At 44.8% G+C, this 26,738-nt stretch overlaps 1 protein-coding gene across 1 annotated transcript in view; it reads left to right on the top strand.

Annotated features, from left to right (window-relative positions):
- Positions 1-7,941: 7,941 nt before the first annotated feature.
- PDCD11 (programmed cell death 11) overlaps positions 7,942-26,738 on the top strand; it is a 40,832-nt gene continuing 22,035 nt past the window's right edge. The window contains exons 1-21 of the mRNA XM_078593132.1: positions 7,942-8,215; positions 9,140-9,255; positions 9,791-9,943; positions 10,685-10,852; positions 11,305-11,466; positions 12,132-12,255; positions 12,761-12,942; positions 13,779-13,880; positions 14,971-15,177; positions 16,571-16,683; positions 16,798-16,858; positions 17,138-17,284; positions 19,113-19,364; positions 20,133-20,273; positions 20,794-20,985; positions 21,411-21,485; positions 22,306-22,401; positions 22,977-23,193; positions 23,823-23,954; positions 24,526-24,653; positions 25,974-26,518. Coding sequence (XP_078449258.1) covers positions 9,157-9,255; positions 9,791-9,943; positions 10,685-10,852; positions 11,305-11,466; positions 12,132-12,255; positions 12,761-12,942; positions 13,779-13,880; positions 14,971-15,177; positions 16,571-16,683; positions 16,798-16,858; positions 17,138-17,284; positions 19,113-19,364; positions 20,133-20,273; positions 20,794-20,985; positions 21,411-21,485; positions 22,306-22,401; positions 22,977-23,193; positions 23,823-23,954; positions 24,526-24,653; positions 25,974-26,518 — 3,296 coding nt within the window. The 5' untranslated portion in view covers positions 7,942-8,215; positions 9,140-9,156. The remainder of the gene's footprint in view (positions 8,216-9,139; positions 9,256-9,790; positions 9,944-10,684; positions 10,853-11,304; positions 11,467-12,131; positions 12,256-12,760; positions 12,943-13,778; positions 13,881-14,970; positions 15,178-16,570; positions 16,684-16,797; positions 16,859-17,137; positions 17,285-19,112; positions 19,365-20,132; positions 20,274-20,793; positions 20,986-21,410; positions 21,486-22,305; positions 22,402-22,976; positions 23,194-23,822; positions 23,955-24,525; positions 24,654-25,973; positions 26,519-26,738) is intronic.

The raw sequence follows: 26,738 nt of genomic DNA, 5'->3' as shown, positions 1-26,738 counted from the left end.
GAGAACGCACTGCAATGTAAACCCTTCTTAACGCGGAATTACTTCGAGACCGCAATTTCATTTGTTTCCAAATCATGTGGCGAGCGATCCCAAGCCTCTCCGGTGTGAAACCTCGTGGACAATGATGCAAAAGCTTCGGGTTTAAAGCAAGGATATGAGCGTCGTGAAAGACGTCAACTGCTCCAATTTGAACATTCACACATTGCAAATGACCGCGTTTCCATGTGTGGGCATGCAATTTCAACATGTGAAGGACTTAGCGAAGAATCATAAACTTGTTTGGTGGCACTGGTTTTGAAATTATGTTAGATACTGTATACGTTTTTCTGAAAAAGAAAAAAAGCCTCCGTACATTTGTACAAAATATACTTTTCACACGAATCCGTTCTATAATACAGTTGTACTGTCTTTACTGCACAATGATCGAAACTTAAACTCTTAAGGGTGCATCGCAGACGGAGATTAATTATTGCTTTTAAAAAGAAATAGACAATTATAAGTGATAGAAACATTTAAGTTCCATGTGTTATTCCATGTATGTCAATTTTAATATAAAGTGGACAAGCTCCTGGCTCACAAAGCCATATCGCCATCTCACATTATCACGCCGCTGTTACCGTAAAGCGCACGTGGGCAACCATGCAAAAGGCAAACATGGTGAGGCGCATGCTTGAAATAACACCGAGGGGGCAGTAAAGGGAACACGTGAGTTGGAGGACATGCGTTAGATGGAGGTATCAAATTAATCGTTCAGAAAAGGGAGTGGGGCTTGGTGTAGGACGATGCACAATGCACGTTTGATATACGTGGTGTATTAAGTGCACCCTCACACGCACGCACGTGCATTATACATGAGATGCATGGCGACGTCTTGGGGATGCCTTCATCCAGCAGTGCATAGAGCAAGGCGCAAGTAGATAGCGATGAACAAATGCCAGTTTTGGAAAGGCGGTGTTACCACAAATATCCCCCGCGTAGCCTTAACAGACTATACGGGCAAGTGCTGTTCGAGAGGACCTACGAAGGCCGGCACGGCACACGAGGGGTTGGGTGGCCAGCACCACGCCCGGTCACCTTTGGCGATGTTTTACACACAGCACAAGGTACTCATTTGATGCTGAGTCGACCTAGGGGAGGCCACGACCGGTTTAGATAATCGTCACTGGTGTCAACCCGTGAGCGGGAATCGAACTCGCGTCGCCAGGTACTTAGCGCAGCGCTTTAACTGCTACACTACCGCTCCCCTGTACACACACAGGCACACACGTGCAGTCTACATATGAGCTGATCGTGTAAATCACGCGAGCGCGTGCAAGTGGACACATGTTTACATGCATGGCGACACACGCGGTACACGCGGACGTTTGCGCTCCGTTGCACACGTGTAGCTAGCTAACCCCCCGTCCAAAGCACAAAATGCAAGGGAGTTGCCACTATTCCAAACACCCACGCCGCACACGCAATTACAGAACCTCGACTCTGATTGATTTAGATTATTACCATTGCCCTTGCATCGTAGTATAGACGTTTACAAACAGACGCGAAATGTAAAATACATATACGGTTCATACCTTGATCCAACATCTACGTTATACCTTCTTTGCACTGTTACACACACAAGGCGTTTTTTTTTTAAACGCATACATAAATGCATTCTATATTTCATACAAATTACGCATTTTTTTGCACATCGCTACAAAATGCAACTGGCAGCGTTGTGCGTTCGCGTAGCAATATTAACACACGCGCTATCATTATCAATTATATACACACTGCATACACTGCTATTTGTGCATACTGGACCTTACCTTGGTCAGTTGTGTCCAAAACACAGTGCTGGAATACAATGCACCGCTCCTGTGTGTGCGCGTCCGCTCAGCACCACGGCGCTTGCGTTGATGTGAGCTGGCCTGATCTGATATTATATATTAGAGGCAGGCAACTGTAGCAGTAGTAGTGGTGGTGGTGGTGGGTGGAATGGATGTATGGATGATAATGTATAATAAGGCTGTACCTTCTGTTTCAACAATAACAACAACAAAAACGAGGTTAGGCTGTGCTTGTGTGTGTGTGTGCTTTGAAGGCTGGGCTTGCTGCCTGCAAATGGTCCTCTTTGTTTTTGCTGGCTATGCCACTTCACGTGTGCGCAATAATTCTTTGAAATAAATAAATTATTACCACCTGGATCTGTCCCGTGACCTCCTCCTGCCAGCGGAGCCTTCGACACTTCACGTGGCCCTCAAGGTACACCTAGCCTGACACAGGCGCCGTGGTGATGTCACCGCGACTTTGTATCGGCGTTATTGTCTTGGACGCCCCCCCCCGCCACTAATCCTCGGCGCAATGTGAACATCCAAAGGCAAACATTGAGGCTCTGTGGCTGAACCAGTTGGTGTTGATGCGCGCATCTTATGCAAAGTGTGCACTGTGACAACACTACAGGCCGTTGTTTGTTCTTGTTTGAGAGGAGAAGGGACAGGGAGCTGTTAAGGGGATAAAGAGACACAAAATGATACCCAAGCCCCATGGTGACTCATTGAAGTTGTTTATTTATGGGGAATGGCACGATTTGACCATGAACAATTTCTAGACTCACTCATTACACCGCTTTCTTTCTCAAGCCACTCCCGTCATCAGCAGTAGTCATTTTCTATCTACTGGTGCGGCAAGGGCTGTTAAAAGCTGCATACATAGACACAGATACAAACACATACAATACCCATGTATATGTATTATCACGAGTCATGGTCTATCCGCTGCAAGATTAAGGCCTCGGGACACTCATTTTCATTTGCTCGTGGTCCTGCAATGCCACAAACTCAGTCCTGCACGCGAGCTGATCTCATATTGCTCCATCTCCCCGGTTAATGTCCTTTCAAGAGTGATCCCCTCCTCGACCGTCATTCCGTAAATCAGTCGTCTGCTCACCCCATTATTATATTCACTCAGTGAAGACTAGTTAATTTACGGATTTTTTTTGCAGATTTGGAATGCTTGGTTGTATTTATACGGTTTTTTTTCGTATGCTCGAGATCCAGTGTTCCGAGACAATCCACGCATTCGCTGTGACAACTCCACACGCACATCGCCTGTCATGAGCCTACTTGCTGTACTGCCTCCTAAAGGCAACTCTTTGCTCTGCACGTGTCTTCTTCGTGGCGTCATCTCTGCCTGTACCACCAACCCTACCTCCAAAGAGCTGGGTCACAGGCTTGCGCTATAATTCATAGACGCGGGAGCATAGAAGTATAGTACAACAAATGACTTTGCAGTATGGTCGCCGACGCAAGCATTATTAAACAGGCTCAAAGTCCCGCTTAGCTTCTGAGATATAACATTGCGGGCAAAGGCAGAGCCAGGATTTTCAGGTCTGGGTGCAACCCCTCCAGCAATGAGAAATGATAGGAGTTGTTCGAACCGTGTGTGATCGGCGTCGCGCTCGCTGAAGGTAAATGCATTATTAGAAGTCGTGTACTGTATACGCAACTGCGCACAATTCTGAGTCACTTATAACTGCTTTGCCGTTACTTATTGCCAATTATGGACTCAGACTATTGTCATATCATCTCATTGAGTCCCTGGCTCGTAATAATATGCTAGACAGTGGCAGTGGGGGTCGCAAAATGCCGATTTATTACTAATAAAACCCAATGATCCGATCGAAATTAGGGATTTCGATCGGATCATGGGGGGGGGGGGGGGGCACGTGCCACCCCACCCCCCACTGGCTCCGCCAGTAATTGCGGGTGATTTGGTCATACAGCTGATTACTTAAAAACGATGGAAAAAATCTGTCTTGTGTCTCACCCGTGAGGCTGGTAGCTTCTCGTGCCTTATGTACAGATGAAAGTTTATCACCAGTCCCATCCGCAGCTTATATAAAATAGAAATGTAAAACATATCACCGTAGCTGAGCACAGACCCAACGGCCAAATGTGTCCAGGAGTCCAGCAACAAAAAGCAACGTTGAAAGTGCAAAGAGGCAAGAGTCAATACTTTTCTTGAATGGAGCAAGGTTCTAGATTTGAAGCTTTCGTGACTGCAAGGATTCATACTCTCAGGTTTTTTCGGTAAAGTCACGTAGGTCAAAAATAAAATTAAAAGTTAATAAAAGTAATAATGGAAATAAAATGATAAATCACGACGTTTCGGAGGCAACACAAGTCTCCGTCATCAGGTGGGACCGTCACAGATGCAGTAATTTTAGCTGTGACGGTCCCACCTGACGACGGAGACTTGTGTTGCCTCTGAAACGTCGTGATTTATTATTTTATTTTATTCCCATTATTACTTTGATTAACTTTTAATTTTATTTTTTACCTACATGACTTTACCGAAAAAACATGAGAGTATTGAGCAAGGTTATTGGAACTTCCCGGGAAAAGAAATGACGAATTGAGAGTTTTCCAACTTTGTTCAGTGCGAGTCTAGAAGCAGGAGGAGAAGTGTTTTGACCTGCAGTACGTTGGGTGAACACAGTATGGATGAGACAAAATCGTCCGTCCGGTAGGCTGAGTTTTAGGAGTGAAGTTCACGGGAGCAATATCCGTGGTGGTGGCGATAGAGGAGTGATAAGGGGGGCGGCTGACTGCTTGTGAGTAAATCAGTGAGAGCTGGGACATCAATCATCCTGACTGCTTTATGTTGAATTCCATCAAGTGCACATAGGTAGGAACTGGGTGTTTCACCCCATAAATAACAACAAAATTCCATCTTAGGCTGAATTCGTGCTTTGTATGACAATGTGAAATCCGTTGATGGGCTCGTGCTAGGTTTATTCTTGCATCAAATGACCGTGGAATGTGGCTGCGACTTGGGAAGCCCTTTATCCATTAGTAGATTGACCATGGCCGATGATGATTGTACAATTAATTGTACCAATGGCACGTTTTAAAAGTCTATCACGGCACGTGAGCCTTTTACAGCTTGACGAACACACAACTGTGATATTTCTTGTTCTGTAAGTTTCAGTTTCGTCCAGACAAACTTAACTTTTGTCTTTTTTTTTGTGCTTGGCTTTTTTGGTAGCAGAGCTGATATGAGGGCAGTGTGAACCTGGTTCTTGTCATTCACACGCCGGGCAAGCTAGGCTGAGTGCATTTGCTAACAATAGGCTGCACTCCATCATCAATCAGTCTAAGCCTCCGGACCGGACAAAGGAGAATATATATGCATTTGGTCACACGATGCAACGGGGGTGTACAGTAGTTGATTAAGATGAATGCACGTAGCCAAATGTAATACTGTGAAATGTAATACTGTATTATAATCAACGCTGGCTTGCAACATGAGTTGTATTTGATTACAATGTTCTGCTTCTTTGTTTTCCCTCCCTTTGTCATTCTACTGTTGGATGAAGGCCCTCCCCACGTTGTGTTCGACGTAGATCTAACTTGACCACACGTCACCACCGTGACCAAAGTGCAGCAGGACCACAAAACCTGGTAGACGTCTTCTCAGGTCGTCTTCCGTGCAATTCATATCCAAGCTTCGACCTGCTTAGCTTCCGATATCTGACCATGCTGGATGGATTCAAGGCGTTGTTGTCACACATTGTGCACAGTGTCATGTAGCCTATTTGTGATACATAACAAATATTGTGGATAATTGTGTTGATCCAATAGCTTGTTGCAGAACCAAGCCAAACTCGGGCCAAATTTGCCTTTCGGCAATGTGTGATTTCGTGATGCTGCTGTACATATTGACCTCTTCAAGGGACTGCACAGCCAGAATTTAAGTTCCATTTTCCCTCCGTCTCTCTTTTAATATCCACAATACGGTATTGGTGTGTAACCCTTTCACGTACACACAATTTAATTGATCTTCTGCTACATAGTATTCGTAGTTGAGCTGTCTTTCCGACAGCCCTGTTCTTCACCTGAGGACGGCTGCTTGCGTTGTGGCTGAAACGTCGTGAGAATTTTATTTTATAATGTTTCATTTTTATTATTTTATTATTTCCCTTCTACGTGACTTTACCGAAAGAACCAAGAAGATGAATCCATGCAGTCACGAAAGCTTTAAATCGAAAATTTTGCTATATTGTTCATGCTCAGTTTATACCAACGCATGCCTGCCTATACCTGATGTTGAATGGGGATCATTTGGTTATTTAGTAGGTTATTACCATCTCACAAGCTGGACCTGGATAGCGCTTTAATTTATTGGACTATACGTTCATTAGTAGGACATTTGCGAATGAAGCAAGCCACCACTTGATTTAAAGCATTCGTGACTGCAGGAATTCATATTCTCTGGGTCTTTCGGTAAAGTCACGTAGATAGGTTCAAAGAAAATAACAAAAAAACTACGACGTTCGATCGCAACACAAGCTTATTTTCTTTGAACCTATCTACGTGACTTTACCGAAAGACCCAAAGAACAAGCCACCACTGTTATCCGACGTGGTTGCACATGATGTGTCGTATCAAGCCCTTAATTGGGAAGCGGACAGTCGGTGAGCAACATCACACAAGGTGGCTGAAGCCTCTCCTCATCTGGCTCCAACACAACAAGCCACGGTGATGTGGTAGACCGAATGTAATAAGCAATTTCCGCACAAATAAATGAATGTTAGGATGCATTTCCAAATGATACACTTAAGTGTTAAATCTTTACCAACGTTCGAAAGGGCATTTTCAGATGGTTTATTTATATGTGGAATTTTAAATTACATGAGAACCTCATGGGTGAAAGTTCTCTCTTGCAAGGTAGTGTGTTGCAGAGGTGGGACAAAGTCATTGTTATGCAAGTCCAAGTCGAGTCGCAAGTCATCAAATTCATGACTCGAGTCTGACTCGAGTCCAAGTCACATGACTCGAGTCCACACCTCTGGTGTGTTGTCCTTCCTCCACACCTCCGATGATCACGTTTGGCAAGCGTACGGTGCGAAATAAGTTCAACATACATACAGTCCTGCCCTTTTGTGAATCAACTGTTGGCTGAGGTCTTCCCCCATGGTACAACAATCAGTACATATGTTGTAAAATAATGCATGGCCGTTCATGAACATGATTGGTGCAACGCAGTGTTTGAACATTTTCAATCGATAATACAGGTTTTTTTCTAATTAAAAAAACCTGATATAACAAATATAAGGGGCCGTCCATAAATGACGTCACGCACCTAGGGGGGGAGGGGGGTCAGACATTTGTGACGATGTGTGACGAGGGGGGGGGGGAGTTTGAGAAATGTGACGTCACATAAAAATTCGCAACTTTAAATAAATATAGACAACACGTTCTACTTAATTAAATATACTTTTTAATAAATGTTTTCTCCTACAACATCAGAGTGCAGCGCCACATTAAATACGCACTACAATGACGATAGTTTAAAGCGATTTGAAGCATGTTTTATATTTTGTGGGGGGGGGGGGGCAGAGCCTTGTGACGTCATATTTTAGGGGGGGATCTGACTTTTTGTGACGCCGTGTGACGAAGGGGGGGGGGGGGCAAAAATCGTCCAAAATCGCGTGACGTCATTTATGGACGACTTGTGCTATACACACTGACACCACTAGTTACGAATTGGCTACGTTCTGTTTACGTGACAAAAAAACCGTACTAATGGGCAGTGTCGGGTGGTGGCGGGTTTAACGACGCGTTTATATTTACGCGATCTAACTTTTTAAAAATCCCATATTATGGATGGATAATAGGGGTCGCGAAAGCCTCCTAAGCGTTAAACTGGCCCATTATTCTTCTTGGTTCTTTCGGTAAAGTCACGTAGAAGGGAAATAATAAAATAATAAAAATAAAACATGAAATAAAATATTTTTTCCATATTTTTTTTTATTTTTTTATTTCCCTTCTACGTGACTTTACCGAAAGAACCAAGAAGATGAATCCCTGCAGTCACGAAAGCTTTCAATCGAAATGGCCCCATTATTCATTCATTTAAAATCGCCAAGCGGACGTTTTCCAGCCATAGTCTCGCGAGAGCGCATGCGCGAGATCTCGCGAGACGAGATTTGCTCCGTCGCTTTACGCACATGTTTCCCAAACCTCGTGGTGGCGAGATCGGGCTTGCCGCTTAAATTACGTCGATTAAAGAATCCTTATCGTCAAAGAAGGTGATCGGTATACATTTCCGACTCCGTGTTGTACGACTTTATTAATATTGCACGTTCAGCGTCGACCACCGGCGTTTTCAACTGAACTCACACTAGGCCGCGGTGATTCATCGGTCTCGCCTGGATTCTCTGCTGGTTGAGGTGAGGGGTGGTCGGTAGGGGCATCCAGCCCAAGTCGGTGGGTGTTGAGCGAGGTTACTTTCAAACTCTGGCCTCTTTTGGATTTATCGGAGTAATCGGTGCCTTTAAAGATCGCGTGTTGTTGACGTTAAGCTCATTCCAATATGTTACACTTTACTTTTTAAAGTAATTTCAACGTTCCGCTATAATAACCCGCATGACCAGCGTGGTGAAGTATGGTCAAATCACTCACGGCACGAGGAGGCCCTCATTCAGCATTTATATAATCACGGCTCGGTATTATTTTTACTTGAGTATATTTTTCTTACATTAAAAATGTATCGGATAACGTGGGGGGGGGGGGGGGCAGTACAAAAAGTTAACCAGTACAGTATAAAGTTTAGAAACAAACGCCTGAATCATAGCGTATGGTTTGCAGGATTATTTGTTCGTGTATTTGATCTAATCTGCTCTCTTTCCATCTCTTGTCGGTGTTGGGGGTGTATAGTAATGTACTTTATGCATCACGTTGGTCAAGGCGGTTTGGTTGGTGAAAGGGGAGATGGGGACCCGGGGCTGGTTCAGAAAATAATATAAAAATATAATCAACACTATGAACTATTGAAAGTCGTGTATTTGTATCCATTCTGATCACAAAATGTGTACATTTTCTGTACATACTTTTGTAAAAAAAAAAGTGTTGCCACACACCTGCAATATGTGATTACCAGAGGCGTTAATTACATACTTGAAACTCCTCAATCTGCTGGACATGTAATGTGGCAAGGAGATGGCAGTACAGCAAGTGAGCCATCAAATGCAAAGATTGTCGGTGGATATGGTGGGCGGCACAACTTTTAATGAATATCTGCTGGGACGGGAGTGCTTGTGAATGCATTTTTTTGCGCAGTATGTGTGGGAAACGATTGTGTCTCTTTTGCTCAGCCACAAGTTGCAAAGCCATGGAGGAAGATTTTCCCCGAGGAGGTGTCCAGCCCAAGGAACGAGTGGCCGCACGTGCCATCGACAAGCCTGCAGCTCACAGCGACAACCTCTTTGGCGTAAGTCACCCCTGCCGCAAGCGGAAAACCTGCGCATCGTTTGTACCATGTGTCAACGGAGGATATATGCGTTGATAACGTCTGTAGATTGCTCTTTTGTAAAGAAAAAACGTGTAAAATGTTAATACCATGATACATGCATGGTTGTCATGCTTGCAAAAATACTGTTATGCAAATATGCTTCGTGTTACAGTGTGTGTATGTTGGAACTTTTTTGCACCGTACGTAGCAAACCGTGCTTATCGGAGGTGCAGTGAAAGGACAACAAACTAAACACCAAAAACAGTGAGGCTAGTGAAGCCAGCCATCCTGTTCAAAGAAGACAATACAATTAGAAACGATATGGACAAGACTGTAAAATGAGGCAAATTAATCGTATATTGAATGGATTTGCAACATGAATCATTACATGTCCAGTAAATATATAGACCGTGATAAAACACAAATTATCACAGAAGTGCAATACGGTAATTGAAATCGTACTCTTGTTGGAACGTGTTTATTTTTTTGCCACTAACTGAAATGTTTATTGCAGCAACAAGAGTTAGAAATTGAGGGCAAAAAGCGGCGAGCCAAGGATGAGGGAGAAAAAGTCAAGAAACTGAAGTTTGAACAAGAGGCCATCAGCACTAAACATGCAGTATTAAAGCCCAACAAAGTCCAGTTCATCGACATTCTTAAATTGAAGGTAAAACCGTTGCGTGATCCACATTACTTTTGCTAATCTGTGGGAAAGATGATAGGTCCTTTGTACTGCATTTCCACTTATCCTGTCGTAAAAGTACAGTGAAACCTAATTGTAATGTTCTTACTCAGTGATTATTTTTCTATACCGAACAATCCATTAAAAAACATCTGATTGATATTGCAGTCGGTTTTTCTGCCATTTAACGTTTTCACATCTAAAGTTGAGTTTGGAAGGATCCCTGAAAATGTTATATTGAGGTCTCGCGGTACCTTCCCGACATGCCTTTCAGCAGAATAGCTACGTTGCCAAAGATTGTGCTAACTGTGGTGTAAATACACTACCTCTGCCCCCATCTCACTCTCTTCTATATTCACTCTGCTTTAGCAACCATGGCTTCCTATCAAAGCCCACAGTCACCATTTTTTCCAGTGGAAGGTTGCGCATTATCTTATGCAGCCCCCCATGGGCTGCTATTGCCTTCCCTCATTCATCTGTGCTGTCAACTCCCTGCTCCTTTTCAAGTCCAAACCTTTTTTTTTGCTATGGCAATTGGCCTCTCTCTTTAAAATAAATGTGCCCGCTGTTCTGATACAGCGTCTTGAGATGCAGTTTCTTTTTGTAGCTTTATAAATACAAAGATCGCAATTTACAGCAAAACTTCAGTTGAAACATGTTGCCTCGCCTTGTTAAGTATGCTCCTTCCATTTGAATTCTTTATTTGTATTTGCGATTGTCCCACAGATGGTCAACCCAGACATGCTTGTCCTGGGCTGCGTCAAGGTCTCTCTGGACCATGAGCTGGAGGTGGGGTTGCCAGGTTGCCTCACTGGCAATGTCCAGATCGCGCATGTGTGCGATGCCTACACTAAGAGCTTGGGTGACAACCTGGATTCAAACCTGGAGTCAGAGGTGATGCATGTCTTTTTTTATGAAGTACATTCACTGTATTTTGTTTTTTTCTATAATGAGGTGTAGTATTTTTAAATATATTCACAAAGAAAACATTTATATTTTTCGGAAGACAGTCCCGGATTATAGTTTAATGTAGATATTGTTGGAAATATTTGTATAACTGTTAATATGTATAGGTTGTTGGAGTTAAAAGGAGTGCTTTGGAAATAATACGCTGCATTTAATAGCGTAGTGGTTCGTTTTGAAACTATAGCTTTTGCAATTATTGCATTGAATCACCATTTTGTTTTCTTGTTGTTTTGTGTAATATTAATGTGACTCAACTGATTATCTCCACAAGCGTTGTTATATTTTAACCTTCAGCAGAAACATTTAATTGCGGGCACAGACAATACATTTCGCATATAAGTTGTGTTAAATTGCTCCGTTTTTCTGTGCTCCGTTAACAGACGATCGCTCCTCTGAGTGAGCTGTACCCACCAGGGACCCTGGTTCCTTGCCGAGTCATGGAGGTTGTGCAGGGCAAAGGCAACTGGTGCAGGATTAATCTCTCGGTCAACCCTCGTGATGTCAACAAGGAACTCAGTGCCTCCGCTCTCAGGCCAGGCATGGTATGTCAGCAGCTGTGGGCTCGTGCCAATCTTGGCAGGAATTAGTTTTGTGCTGTCCCATGTCATGTCATGAGATAAAATGTCCAATTCAGAGTTGTTGTGGAGCAGTGTATCGCCTCGAGTTAGAGAGTGGCCTGGAGAAGGCATTATCACAACTACTTTTGAGATCATTTCAGGTATCCTCTTGTCCACGCTTGGCATGCTATACCTTACAAAGTGTGCTTCTATAGAAATGTTCGGTACATTACAGTCAACCCGATTTAACATTCTTGTAGCTGGAATCTGCCAAATTAAGTGAAAACACAAATTGCCTATGATGGATTTTGTGTACAGTCCTTGGTGACCATGCCGAGACTTCCGATTTGCTACATTTGCAATTCCGGTTTAATAACAGGCAATTAAAACATGTTCAAACTTAAGATATTGCCAGTGCCTGATCAGTGGTCTGACCTCTGAAACTCTGGGTCACTTTAAGCAGTAATGCTTGTTTAACCAGCACTAGCTTGCTTAATTTATAAATGTATACTCTTCAGAGCTGGCCACAATGCATTCCTTCAGGAAGTGCTGGTGAATTTTTCATAATGCGCGAAGGACAAGTAACCTTTTACACATTTTGCGTGTTGTTTGAAACTTATCAGCGGCTGATGCTTATCTTGCTGTTGCAGCTACTCCATGGCTGTGTGGCCAGCTTAGAGGATCATGGGTACGTGGTGGACATTGGCGTGTATGGCACCCAGGCTTTTCTCAGCAAGGCTAAGGCTCAAGCATTGGTGAACTCGAAGAAAGCGGGTAAGTTTTACGCATGAAAGTGATTCTTCAAAAGAATGTATTCTGGTTTCACTTTTTTTATGTTCCAGTACCATTCATGTAAATTTTTCACCGACACAGGTTTGAATTACAATTTCTTTACTTGGTCTTCTGTGATAGTATTGTTAGACCCACTTAAGACACGTGAGCTTGAAAGCACGCATCCTTTGTTCTTGCGGTGCCATTGGCTTTTTCTGTATAGAGCCCTTCAATTTAAAATCATATGGAGTTTTATAACCTCTGGCTATGGTCTTTAAAGTATATAGCCAACCTGATTTCATGCCTGTAGTGAGATATAGTTGTCATGTAGGCAATGAATTAATGAACAGTCATTGCCAAAAAAATATATATTCAATAACGCTTTTCGCGCCTTTGTAAATTCCCTGTAGGCAACAGCAGTGGCTTATGTGTCAGTGTAATAAGCCTTGCCTTGGTTGTATAATGCATGGGTTTATTTGATGTCTCGTTGCCATCTCCATGTGACCAGGTCAAAACCTGTCGGTGGGCCAGCCTGTGTGGTGCATCGTTGAGACTGTTCGAAGCCAAGGCCATTCGGTTCAGCTCTCGGCCAGCCCTACCAAACTGAGTGCGGCCATTGCCAACGATAAGCATGGCTGGACACTCGACAACCTCCTGCCTGGCGTGATTCTGTCGGGCACCATTGAAAGGGTACGATAGCTTCTAATGTTATGGAGCAATGTCGAGGGGATTTACGCAGTGGTTGACACACTCCACTATTGCACACATCAACCTATGGGTTCAGTTTTGAGATCCCAACTATAGCGAACAGCAGTGGTGAGTGATGTATGAACTGCTCCTGGGGCCCCCTTCATCACGACCAAAATTGGTAAGAGGTAAAGGTGTAGCTCTCTCCATGTGCTTGCTCGTACCACATCCGGCAGAAGGGACTCTGCTACATGGAGCTCTGAGGGCCCCTCTCGAGTGTTTTTGGCCTGTGGGTGCAGCCCATTTTTAGTGAAAGTTGCCACAAAAATGTCTGTCTCGGGTGTGGACCAATCAACTTCAAGGACAGTGCATATATTATCAGAGTTATGTTTTTTGTTTGCATTATGGCTGCAGGTATTGTGGTCTATGCAAACATGACTCCTTGTAAAAAAGGTGTCAGTTTTGTTGCCAGATAGAAGGGTAAAAAAACACAATTATCATGTCTGTCGGCATTTATATGCCTCTAATTTATAATTAGGTGGAACGGTGGCATAGTGATGCTCACGCTGCGCCATGAACCTGATGACTTGAGTTCGAGACCCGGTCATGGCTAACATCAGTTGTGAGCGATATCTGAACCTGTACTGACCACCCCCTTTTCACCGATCCTCACTCACCAGTGGGAAGTGTGGTCAAACACTTCACACGGGGAAGGCTTTTTTCAACCAGCAGTGAATTAACATTGGTTCATGAAGTTTGTTCTTTTTTTCGAATTGTATATTTTTTTAATTTCACAATAGGAGTGCTGTTTGATCATGTCAATTATCTGCTTGCATAAGGTGGAGCGCGATGGGTTGGTGGTGGAGTTCCTGGGTTTGTTTGAAGGCAGCGTGGATTCTTTGCATCTCAGCCCACAAGAGCATTACAAGAAGGGCCAGAAGGTGAGAATTGTGCACAGGATTCCTGGCTCGCACACGCCATCCCGCACTGTGGAGATCAAGACACAGACAATGTCTTAACAAAAAACTTGCTTAGCCTTAGGGGGGGGGACCCCTAATGGAAGCTGTCCCTGTGCAGTACAAAGTTAACACAATTTAATTATTTTCATCCAGGAATCGACCCATCATTCCAGAATTATAACTTGCATGATGGTTTTAACTGTGTTAAATTTTTCGCGAACATATTCGTCATATACGAAAGTAATTTTTTTTTAACAAAATCTTAATCTTGAATGTTCTTGGGTCTTTCAGTAAAGTCACATAGATTGGTTCAAAGAAAATAATCCAAAATAACAGAAAACTACGACGTTTCGATCGCAACGCAAGCGGTCGTCTTCAGGAAAAGGGGGGTGAGCTTCCAAGGGAAATTGTTTGTAAGGGTTTGAAATGGGCATAGCCCAAATGTCAGCAGCCAATGATAATGTAAGTGTTCCGCAGCGAGCACGGCGGTGGTTCGTTTTCCACCAATCAAAGGAGAGAGGGTTAAATCCTCAATGTGTGTATTGAGACTGTTTGGAGACATCTAAAGACCATGAAATAAAATGTTTTCATAATTTCTCCATATCTTTTTTGTGGGGTTACTATTAATGGGTCACACTGTTCAACAAAAGCCCCCTTGTCATTGTAACTTATTCTAAACAATTAGCAAAATTAATAATTATAATCTTCATTTAAACTGGAACTATGAAGCCCCTTTTTCACAGATGTCGAGTAAATTAAAATTCTACGTGACTGCACTCTGCAGGCAGACATTGCCCCCACTTCTTCTTGGTTCTTTCGGTAAAGTCGCGTAGAAGGGAAGTAATAAAATAATAAAACATAATAAAATCAAATAATTCTCACGACGTTTCGGCTACAACGCAAGCAGCCGTCTTCACTTATTAGCGCTGAAGCTGGCCCACTAGCGTTCATATTACATACACCAGCGACATTGTTTTCTCTTGTTTTGATTGCAAGATGGTATTGTTTACCAATGCTGATAAACGCCGTAACACGAGTCTGTCGCGCCGGGCCCTGTTCTTTGTTTGCTCAGGTGAAGGTGTGCGTTCTGCACGTAATGCCCTCTTCCAAGCTGATTGGGCTCAGCACCCTGCCAGCGTTGCTGCAGCCGGGAAAACCAGTGTCGGACCCGATCGGTTTCACCATCGGTGACGTGTTTGAGGACTGTGCTATCTCCAGTTTCCTCACGGGCTCGGGAATCTTATTGGTGCTGCCCAACGGATCTTCTGCCTTCGTTCATGTAAATATTATTGCCTTGCAGACATTAATAATGTGTGTTTTGTTTCCCTGTAAGTGTTGTACTTCATCATTAGCGGCAATGATCTATCAACTGCTGGATGAGGGCCTCTGGAAGCCTTATGGTGTTACGGTGCAACGGTCCCATCTAATTCCTGTACACGTGATTGTTTTTAATTGCTCCATCTCTCTGTTAGACGTGATTCTCGGTCGTATTCCGACCTTTGGCTGCCACTCTCTTTTTGTAACGTTGTGGTTATAAATGATAACTTACGGCCCTCGTCAATTCACAGCTGGATAATGACCTTCTCCTGTGTTGGTCATGGGGCTTCACCACTGTGGTCAGTGCAGGACAAGTTCAGATGTCACTCGCCACTGATGTTAGATGTGACCGAGAATCAAACTCAAGTTGCTAGGTTTATAGAGCAGTGCATGAACTGCTGCTCCACTACTCTCCCCATTTGTAAGGAGATAGTGTTAAATATGCATTTGAAAATCCGACATTTAGGATATCTGCACTTTATCATCTTGTCGATTTCTCATTTTATTGTAAATGTAATGATGTGCCCATTGCCAAAAATAGGGGGAAATTTGGAGGTGATATTTTTCATCTGTTTCATCAGGATGAGAGTGGTACCCTACGCGTTTTTCTGAGTGTAACCAGCGGGGGGGGGGGGGGGGGGGCACAATAATCTCTACCCACCTTCATATTTCATTAAGGTTAAAACTGGAAAGAATAGTCCATTGTATACTCTTTGGTTCTAATTTTGATTTAAAGCTTTCGTGACTGCAGGGATTCATATTCTTGGTTCTTTCGGTAAAGTCACATAGAAGGGAAATAATACAAAATGAAAAATAAATATTTTATTATTAAGAATACAATAATATAAAAAAAAATATTATTGCCCTTCTACGTGACTTTACCGAAAGAACCAAGAATATACTCTTTGGTTCTTTCGGTAAAGTCTATACCTACGTGACTTTACCGAAAGAACCAAAGAGTATGGATTCCTGCAGTCACGAAAGCTTCAAATCAAGTCCATTTTACGTTTCATTGATGGAAGAATTGAATCCAAGTACTCTTGGTGGTTGATTGCTTGAGACCCTACGAGCCACGCCCGGCAGCGTGAAGCGACCGATGGTGCCGGTGATGTCACCAAGCCCTGCCCATCGCCTCCCGTCCAGTGGGGCATGATGTGGGATACAGAGTTGAGACTTTTTCACGTGATCTGATTAGTCTAATAATCAAACTGATAATTGATAGAGAAATCTCTTACTTGACAAATCACATAGCTCAGCTTGAGTTCAGTGTTTTTCGATTTTCTGCTGTGTTTGAATACTGCAAATTGTATTATCATTATAACTGGAGCAAACATATTTGTATCTTCAACGTGCAGGTGAAACAGATTTCCGACAAGGAACGGCAGTTTCTAAGCGAAGACTCGAAGCACAAATGCCGCGTCATAGGCTTCAGCCACGTGGATCAAGCGGCAATCGCTTCCCTTCGGCAGTGAGTACCGTCTCTTGTCCACAGCGCTTCTCTGAGTTGCGCCCAGCAGCTCTCACACAGATCAAGTTGCTAAAACCATGAATTTACACGATGTTCTTCTTTTCTTGTTACCAGGAGCGTAATCGAAGGTCCTTTCATGCGCTACAGCGATCTTGAGCTCGGGCAGACCGTGGAGGTGAGCAGACGCCAATGCTCGCACTAGTTCCGCACACAATCACTCCGTGGTGCAATGATATTGATTTTAAATCGCACTGGCAGGACTAGTTTTCGTATCACCCGCCACTAGCTGCTGCGGCACCGCTCCATCCCTTCGACGCGATACACATTTGAATGGTTTTGTAGTGTCTCACGTGGATGGCTCGACAGAAGAGAGCGCCTGGCCTTATGCTCATGGCGTAGGCGTGTGCCACTCCTGATGGGCCCCCCCCAGTCACACCGCGTCTCTGTACTGTAGGGCACGGTGCTGGCGGTGGACAAGTTCGGCCTGCAGGTTCGCCTGACGGATCACGTGCGCGGCTTCGTGCCGCTCACCCACCTCGCGGACGTCGCCGTGCTCCATCCGGAGAAGAAGTTCAGCCCCGGCAACGAGGTCACCTGCAAGGTAGCTTGAACAATAAACTTGAATCTTCTTGGTTCTTTCGGTAAAGTCACGTAGAAGGGAAATAATAAAATAATAAAAATTAAACATAAAATAATTCTCACGACGTTTCGGCCACAACGCAAGCAGCCATCCTTGGGTGAAGAACAGGTCTGTCGGGAAGACAGCGTCTGAATGAAACACCACCAGGCTTGGAGCGTATATTTAAGCTGGGTTGGAGGGGGAAGAGCGCCTTGACAAAAGAATTTGCATATCAAGAGGAATTTAGCATATTTATGGGAAATGCAGATATGGGATTAGTACTACTTGTGAAATGCGTAGGAGGTAGGCGGGGGGTTTCAAAGTCATATTATGCCCGTGCATTATGCAGGATTAGCAGCATCAAAGGAAGGGGATAGGGGTAGCATTAATAAAGGGAAGGAATGTTAATAGTATGTAAATAAGCTTGAATTCATAATCAACGTTTTTGGGTTTAGATCGCATAACCCTCCACCACCCGACACGGCCAATCGGTAAAAAAGTGTCACGTTGACAAAAGACAAATAGTTCACTGCTTTAGCCCACCGGTGTGTTGAAGCGTGAAACCACAACATTTACAGTTTTTGAGTACGACGTTTCGCTGGTAATTGCATCCAGCATCATCGGGCAAGTCGCCCGATGATGGTGGTGGAGGGTTACGACACATTTATAAATAACGCGATCTAAACCCAAAAATGTTGCTTATGAATAATATTGGTCGCGAAAGCCTACGTGTTAAAATAAACTTGAAACTTGAAGGTACAGCACGGTAGTGATGTGAAGGTTCCAGTGCCCTGAGTCTTTTGTCCAACGGTCTTTGTTTTTATGACAATGTTAAACATATATATAAACTTTATGACAATGTTAAACATTGTCCACTCGAAATGGGCAGGCGCGAAAGTTCTGAGTGCATTGATTATAATTAAAGAACGTTAACATCGTAACTGAACTTGTGTCAACTTGAACATCGCAAGATATGTGGCCTTTACGCCCCTTCCAGCAGCTAACCAAAAATACTATTCACCGGAACATCATACCCAAAAGTTAAATGTTCTAATATTTATCTCCAAGTTTAACACGTAGGCTTTCGCGACCAATGTCATCCATAATACAGGTTTTTACTCTTGTGATGTTACCCCAAAATGTTTGAATCCAGGTACTACGATGAAGGCTAGCACAGTTGTGCTCTGTAGCCCTGCAGTGCTTGGCCATGTTTTAACATTTTGATCCAGATGTTTGGAAACTTTATCAGGAACTGAATTTTAGGTGTCTTTTTTTTCCAGTGAAATCTATATTGACACACAAGCATAACAATCCACTGTAATCGATCAACGAATCGTCCCATCCCGAGAAAGCAAGAGGTTTACCGATACATTTGCAGTCACATGGACACTGTGACACTAACCCTCAATGAGTGAGGAGCTTGGTTAAAAAATTACTTATCGGTACCGCCCAGGGTGACAAATGCAAATGATTATATATTTGGAGCATTTTACCTCCAGATCACACATGGGTATGATGGCAAATAAATCGTGGTAACTTTGATTTTACGAACAAAAGGTTGTTCGCAGATAATATAGCTTTGGGAAACTAACAGTTGCGTGAATCATCTGTGGAATATGGCAACAAATATTGAGCGTGTCTGCAAACCAGACGGTAAGTACGCTAATCTTTCTGCCCACTGTGGACACACGAGTAGCGTTTGCCACCACAGGCGGTACCGACCACAACCCCTGTCTCACGTGGTGTAACGCTGCCGTTGGTGAATGAAAACAAATGACGATGCTTCTTGGCTCGCTTACCCCATCTGCAGGTGCTGAACTGCTGTGCGGAGAAGCACAAGCTGATGCTGACGCACAAGCGGGCGCTGGTGCGCTCCAAGCTCCGCCCGCTCGTCTCCTTCGAGAGCGCCGTGCCCGGCATGGTGGCTCACGGCACGGTGGTGTGCGTGCGTGACTTCGGCTGCATCGTGCGCTTTTACGGCGACGTCAAGGCCCTGGCGCGGCGCTCCGACCTGGGCCTCGACTTTGGCACCGACCCCACGCAGGCGTTCTACACCGGGCAGGTGAGGCCACGCTGGAGCGCCCGGAAACTACGGCGGGGTTGGGTTATTACAGGAAGCTACAATGTATGTTGAACGTGTTTCGCGCTGTACCTAACCAACCGTGCTAATTGGAGGTGCAGGGGAAGGACAAGAAATTAATCAGTAAAAGCAGTTCTAAAGAAATTAGTGTACAATCTAGGTTTAAAAGTGCATAGTTGTGGCTTCCTAATATCGGATGGAAGCGCGTTCCAGACGGCCGCAGAAACTCTGCTGAATGAACGCGATGCATGGACCGTTTTTGTTCGATGGCTAGCCAAAAGCTGCTACTGCGAGGATGACCGGAGTTTGCATGATGGTTTATGTCCCTTAATGAGTTCAGCATGATATGCAAAAGAAAAAGGAAACGGTTTTTCATCGTGAAGTCACTTTTTGTGATACTGCATTGGCAGTGGGTTGGCAAGCACAAATTATAGAATAGGTGACGTTTTGGGAACTGTCCATTCATCTCAAATATATAGAAGTGTCATTGCCCAAAATGTTGGCTGCTCTCATGGGTTAATGACGGGGTGGGCAGCTTGGGATGGGTTCAGATATTACTCACCAGTGATGTAGGCCATGGCTTAGAGAAACGGAATTAAAGATTGTCTGGTTCAGAGTGCAGTCACTAACCACAGTTTCACCGCTCCACCCTCAGATGATTATTTTAAAATGAAGCAACTGGAGCAGATGCCCCCATCATTGTGAAATTGAATTTGTATGTTTTTTTTCTTGCGTGCCTCCTGAGCACAGGTGGTGAAGGCTGTGGTCTTAAATTCCTCTCCAGCCGAGGAGAGAATGTTGGTTTCTCTGTCGGGGACGGTGAGTGGGAAGGAGACGCAGGATGCTGGGGGCCCCGTTCAGCAAACAAGCTTCGCCATCGAAGTGGGCAAGGTGAGAGAGCGTTTCTGCAATGTGCACATTCCGCCTTCCACGTGAGATAAACATTCGGTGCTCCTGGGCAGCAGCCATATGTGAAATGTTTCTTTTTAGATCGTATTATCTCGTGGCGTCGCACCGTCTGCAGCACGCTATACGTAAGCTTTTGGTTTCAGATGTCTGTTCTGAACATTTACAGTCCTGCACCAGATAGTTTTTTTTACACTGTTGCTGAGCACAGGCCCAAAGTCGCAAATTTCACATGGCCAGCAATAAACGACATTATCATAGTTGTAATAAATTAGATGTAACACATTTCTTGAATTGGGCAAGGTTATAAGAGCTTTGTTCAAGGAGACGATGGGAGGGAATTACACAAATCTAGCAGTGCAAGGGAAGAAGCGGAGGAAGATAAGCATTTTTGCAAGTAGTATGAGCATCGAACGCGATATTGACGAGACAGACCCGCTGCGGAGGAGGCGTGTTCCCACGCGACAATTAACCCCCACCGTGTGCTCTGTCGGTGCCTGCCCAGTGCGTGGACGTGCAGGTGCGCTGCAAGTCGGAGAAGGGGCTGGACGTGAGCGTCACGGATTCAGGAGCGCTGGGCTTCATGCCCATGATGCACCTTTCCGACAACGTGCACGTGTGCCGACTGCTGCTGGAACTTGTGGAGCCAGGCGACGTGATGAGCGCCACGTGTTTCAGCGAGCGCAATGGCAAAATTGTATCCTTGGCATCGTGCCCACGTGGTGGAGTTGGAGGGGTTGGGGGCAGACGTTTGTACGACCGACTGGTGCACATGGCAACTGAAGGCCCTCCATCCTGTGGTGGATTGACAAAAACTAAGTAAAACTTTTTATTTTTTACCAGGTAAGGCCCACTGAGACACAGCTCTTTCAGAAGCGAACTGGCCAAAAATGATAGCTCAACGAAGTGGCTTACCATGTGGAAATTTATAGCAGCCAAATACTCTAAACGCATGTTTCTAAAAAAAGAGGCCGTACGTGCAATTGTACATTTAGTGATGTTTATTGTGTAACCTGTGCGATTGAAAGCCTGAATATAAGTGTATGCTCACCGTTGTGTTGAGCCTTTGCTGTGCTTTTGCATGTGTGCTGTGAAATGGCCTTAACCACCCATTAACGTCAGCTACTGACAAAGAAGCACGCTCTGCAGGTGGCGCTGTCCGGGAGCAATGTGCCAAAGACACTCGGCGACTTACAAGTGAGACCTTTCACATTACGTTGTTAAGAGTTTGAGTATTTAACACAAATAACTTATTTTCACAGTTGGCTATGTACAGTGCAAAATAAGTTAAACATACATATAAAAGCTTTGGAGTGGAGGGAACTTGTATCCGTTGAAGGAAGCAGCGACGGACAGAGAAGTGGAGTGACATGGCAAGGAGATATCGGTGAAGAAATGGTCAGGCCCCAACGGTAAAAAAGGCCATGGGACTCGAAAAACATCGATGTGAAATCTATTAATGCAAAAAATTTGTACATTTAAAAAATGACCTGTAAATTTCTCGTTTGGGAAAAAAAGGAGCTTTGCCTTTAGTGAAACTTGGCAGAACCCTTCTGGAAAAAGTTATGCCCCAAATTTTATACAGGTGTGGAAAATTGGCTGTTTTTAAATCCTTTATATTAAGTTTACTTGCTTGCGCGCTTACGACCGTGCAAATCTTTCGGTCGTTTTTTAACCCACTTCCCGTGATCCAATCGAGCTGACATTTAGCACACAGACTCGATGTGCGTGACAATTTATTTTTGTGAAATTTTTTTTCCATAACTTTACACTTTTTAGTAATTTTTTTTTTAGATTTAATTACCAATTGCTTAATGGTGGCAGGCAATCATCTGACCCATAGGTGGCAGCCATCTCAAGCCAGAGGACGAGAGGACTCTAGCCGCCACGCATATAAAGGATTTATAGTGAAAAACTTTGTTTTTACGGGTAAATTTTTTATTCACCATTTTCAATATGAAATGCAATACAAGAACATTTACAGATCTTCCCCCCCCCCTCCTCCCCGCTGCTGCAGGCTGGTATGCTGCTAGTTGGTGTGACGAGGAGAATGCTGCCGTACGGCGTTTCGGTGGAGTTCCCCTACGCCCTCAGGGGAATGGCGTTCAAGACCGTAAGTGGAGGACTGTCACGCTCTCCGTGCCTTTACAAGAACCATTACAGCAGTAAAAGCCTGCACAAATGAAAATTCTCTTTCAAACTGAGCACTATAAAAATGTAACTGCCGGTTTGGTTTCCATGCTGAGGGCCTCATAAGTTGTCATGGCTTCTGCACAGCTAAGATTCCACATGCCTAGCACTTAAAAACTGTCTCTATGGAGTCAAATGTCTGAATTTGTAAACACCACTTGTAATATTACCCCAGTTAAAACTATTCCAAAAGATCCATTCGTAAGTCGTTTTGTATTGCCTAACTTAACAATTCGTAGTATTTGCAATAATCGCCCGCAAAATGAAAATCCACAGTTATTCACACGGTGCTTTCCTTTTATCATCGATAGTTAATTGTTTTAAACGATGCATAGCTTCTGCACGAGCGAACCCAACTGACGAATAGATTTGGCCCTAACGCAAACTGTAAAGCGGTGACAGATTCTCCAACCCCGTGGCAAGCGGGAACATTCCAGCGGCAAGAGCGGCTCGGCAAAGCTCACGCGTGCGCGTCGCCGATCATCCCCTTGCGAGCAGGCGCTCTCCGACGAGTACGTGGTGAGCTGCGAGGAGTTCTACTCGGTCGGGCAGACGGTGCTGGCGGCTGTGACCCGCGTGGACGAGGAGAAGAGCCACCTGGACATCTCTCTCCGAGTCTCCGAATGCCTGGTCGACGCTGCGCTGGAGGGGACCGCGCTGCTCAGCCAGGCCCTGCGGGAGGTCGTCCAGGCTCGAGCCTTGCTCGCCAGAAAAGGTCTCGGCTCCGATCGCGCCGTGCGCAGACGCAGCACGAGATGGCACCAGTGGGGGGGGGGGGCGGGGGGAGTTCAGTGGTTGGAAGTTTCCCCCATCGTATGAATGTGGAATACCCACCAGGCAAATAAAAAGGAGATTATATATATGTTGAACTTTCGCACCATATGGAGCCAACCGCGCTGAAAGATAACCCAGATATGTAGCCAACCGTGCTAAAAGATAATTCAGTTATCTTTTGAAGAGGAAGAAACTACAGATTTTTTTGTACTTAAATAATACGATCTAACTGTGTTTGGTTGATATTTGGTAGAAACAGTATCGTGTAATACAATACAATATGGATTTAAAAAGCATCTGAATGTGTCGGCATGTCCATGACACTGCAAATGATAAGTTTAAATTTGTATGTTCAACTTCCTTCACGCACCATATGTAGCCAACCGTGCTAATCGGGAGGTGCGGGGGAAGAACAACAAACTATAACCACATTTCTATTGTGTTCCTGAAGTCACGTCTTACAATTAAAACGCACAACAGCTTGAAACTGCCCCCGATGCGTAAACTTCTTGTTTGTTTGCATTGAGCGACGAGCAATGAGGCGATGTCGTACGTGTAACTGTCGTGCAGGCCGCGAGTTTCCCAAGCCGGGGCAGATGCTCAAGGCGACGGTGGAGGAGGTTTCCGCCGATAAGTCCGTGGCGTTCAAATCGGAGAGCGCACCGGGCGTCTCGCTAAAGGCAACGGAACACCACGTGGAAGGTACGGCGACGTCAACGCTCGCGCGTCAACTTGTGTTCGATAAGTTTTTCTTCCGACTGTCGGACTCTTGGTCGACGAGAGAAGTCCTTTGACGGTGGCTTTGATCACAATTTTCTCACCTGGTGAAACATCACAATTCTTTTTCCTAAAGGCAGTATATGCCAAACTCCTAAAGGCAGTGTATTCACACTGCACACATCTGACGATTGATTGGTGAGCATATGCCATGTGATGCAAAAACATTGATTCAAATAAGTAGGGTGATTGTAATGTGTAGGTGTATATCTAAAAAAATATGTGAATTTTATTCCGGGCTCTCTACGTGGCTTGGGACATGTTTATAAAATAGCGCGTAGATCGTGCAAGCATTTTATTTGATCAGGGAAGATTGACAAATGATGATGTTGATGGATTGTGAGACCTGGCCTTTGGGAAAACTTGTCTTAAAGATTAATGAATGTACGGTTCACCTGCAGAATGGGGCGATGACATGGCCTAGCGGTGGTAGTGCGTTCTTGGTGGACGCGATGCGTTGTGTGGTGGGTCGTGCAGCGTGTTCTGTTTCTTGCAGGCCAGCAGTTGACCGTGGGGCAGGAGGTGTCCGCCCGGGTGCTGTTTGTGGACTTTCTTGCCTCCACGGTGCACGTCAGCCTGAAGTCCGAGCTGTTGCCCAAGCGAAAGAAAAAAAAGCAAAAACAGGTACGGCCATATTGGGAGCCACCACGTTGGGTTAATGCCATGTGGTGTTTGCGGATTCTCAATGCTGCGATCTCTCTGGTGTAGTTATAATGGCTATTGTGCCACTCAGCTGGTTTGCAGACATTTTAGTCAGGCAATGTGTTAAGTTTACTTGCCTGCAGGCTGTGGGTGCAGTAATTTTTTTTATTTCTAATATACACTCGTACATTTTCTGTGAGAAAGTTGAATTAACTTAAGCTTGCACACATACAGTCCTTTTGTGAATTTACTGCTGGATGAAGGCCTCCCCACAGCGTTGTTGTTCATGGGGGTTCTTTGGCCATTTCATCATGCAGGTCAGTGTGGGTCGATGGCCAGTTCAGATATCATTCCTAGCCATGGCCAGGAATGAGCACAGAGCGCAAACCACTGCTCCACCCATTTGGTAATAAACAAAATTAAGTGTGTGTACTTTATTGCATTTCTGTTTGGATGAAACCGACTTGTAATTCATTGTTTTTGTCATGCAAAACGTAAGTGTACTTGAACAAGAAAACGTTAGACTTATCAAGGGAATACTCCCACTGAAGTTTCCCCGTTTTTAAAGTGGCCATTAATGTATCAACACTCTTGTTTTACGAGCTCGTTTTCGGCATCAGCGCGTTTCCTGTTTTACGACCAATTCATTTGTCCGCTTTTATTAGGTGATTAGGAGGTGGTAACGATTGATGCCACCTCCCCCTCCTGAATTTGATGAAATTGCACATTTTGGAAGAAGAATTCGATTTGGAATCGGTTATTTTTGTTGTGTTTCTATTGTGTGGGGTTGGGGCAGTGGTGCAGTTGTTTGTGCACGACTGGACTCTGAGTCCAGTGAACTGAGTTCAATTCCCAGCCATGGTTAACATCTTATTCTTGGTTCTTTCGGTAAAGTCACGTAGAAGGGAAATAATAAAATAATAAAAATTAAACATAATAAAAATTATCACGACGATGGTTAACATCTGACGAGTAGTATCTGATCAGTCTTACCCTGCAATGCCCTCTTACCAACCCGCACTAAGCATCTTGAAAAATGGTAAAAAAAACATGATATGGCATAGGAGGGCCGCTTTTCAGCAGTGGATTGACAAAGGGCTGTAATATATATTTATTCACCATTATTGTTCCTGTGCTGTGTGTCCTGTTTGCTGCGTCACATTTGTTACTTGAACATGCAACGTATGGATATTATTCTCAAAATAACAAATTCGCCTTACGCACTCGATTCAATGCTCGTATTATGAGCATGAGAATCGATTTTAATCATTACCCACGTTGCTCTCTTTCACCTCTGCGCAGCTGTGCGAAGGCTACGTTTACTTTGCCACGGTGCAGTTCATCGGCAGCGACCTGGCCGTCGCGTCGGTGGAAGAAAACTCTCACCTGATTTTCCTGCCCCTGGCCAACCACCTGAACGAGATGCTGCGCCCCAACTTGGGCTGGCTGAGGGTGGGGGAGAAGCTCAAGGTCGTGGTGAAGTGTGCCGACCCCGAGGAGCACGACGGTGTCCTGGTGGCCGCGCCGGACTCCGGCCACCTGGGCAACAGCGCTTTCAGGACGAGAGCTCGGGCGGCGTCTGTGAGCGAAGAGGGCGGCGAAGTGACCGACGGAGCGGACGCGGTGAAGGGTCGTGCCCTGCGACTCGGCGACGTCTACAAGGGCACGGTGAAGTCGTCGCGGGGCATGCGCGCCATGGTCACCCTGCCCGGCGGAATCGTGGGCCGCGTGCATGTGTCGGAGATCCGGGACGAGGCGACGACCGGACAGAAGCCAACGATGTCGCTCAAGGCCGGAGAGACGGTTGCCGTCAAAGTGATTGGTGGCCAGAAGATCAAGACGCACAAGTGAGGGGGTGGGGTGGGATCGTCTTGTATGTGTGTTGTGCGTGTGTGTGAGACGTGAAGCCGCTAGTTAATACGTGTGGGCCTGGGTTGGCTGTGTGGTCGGAGTGATCAGTTGGGACCACTGACACACCCTGGGTTTGGATCCAGTTTCAGTCACCTGTGATTAAACCGTGTTTGCGCAATTGTAGTGAGTTGATTGCCTCTGCCCAGTTACTGATGA

This window comes from Lampetra planeri, chromosome 4 (genome assembly GCF_965212315.1).
Source record: "Lampetra planeri chromosome 4, kcLamPlan1.2.h2, whole genome shotgun sequence".
Lineage (NCBI taxonomy): Eukaryota > Metazoa > Chordata > Hyperoartia > Petromyzontiformes > Petromyzontidae > Lampetra > Lampetra planeri.
The sequence above is the reverse complement of the archived record's forward strand: the minus strand, read 5'-3'. Positions and strand labels throughout refer to the sequence as shown.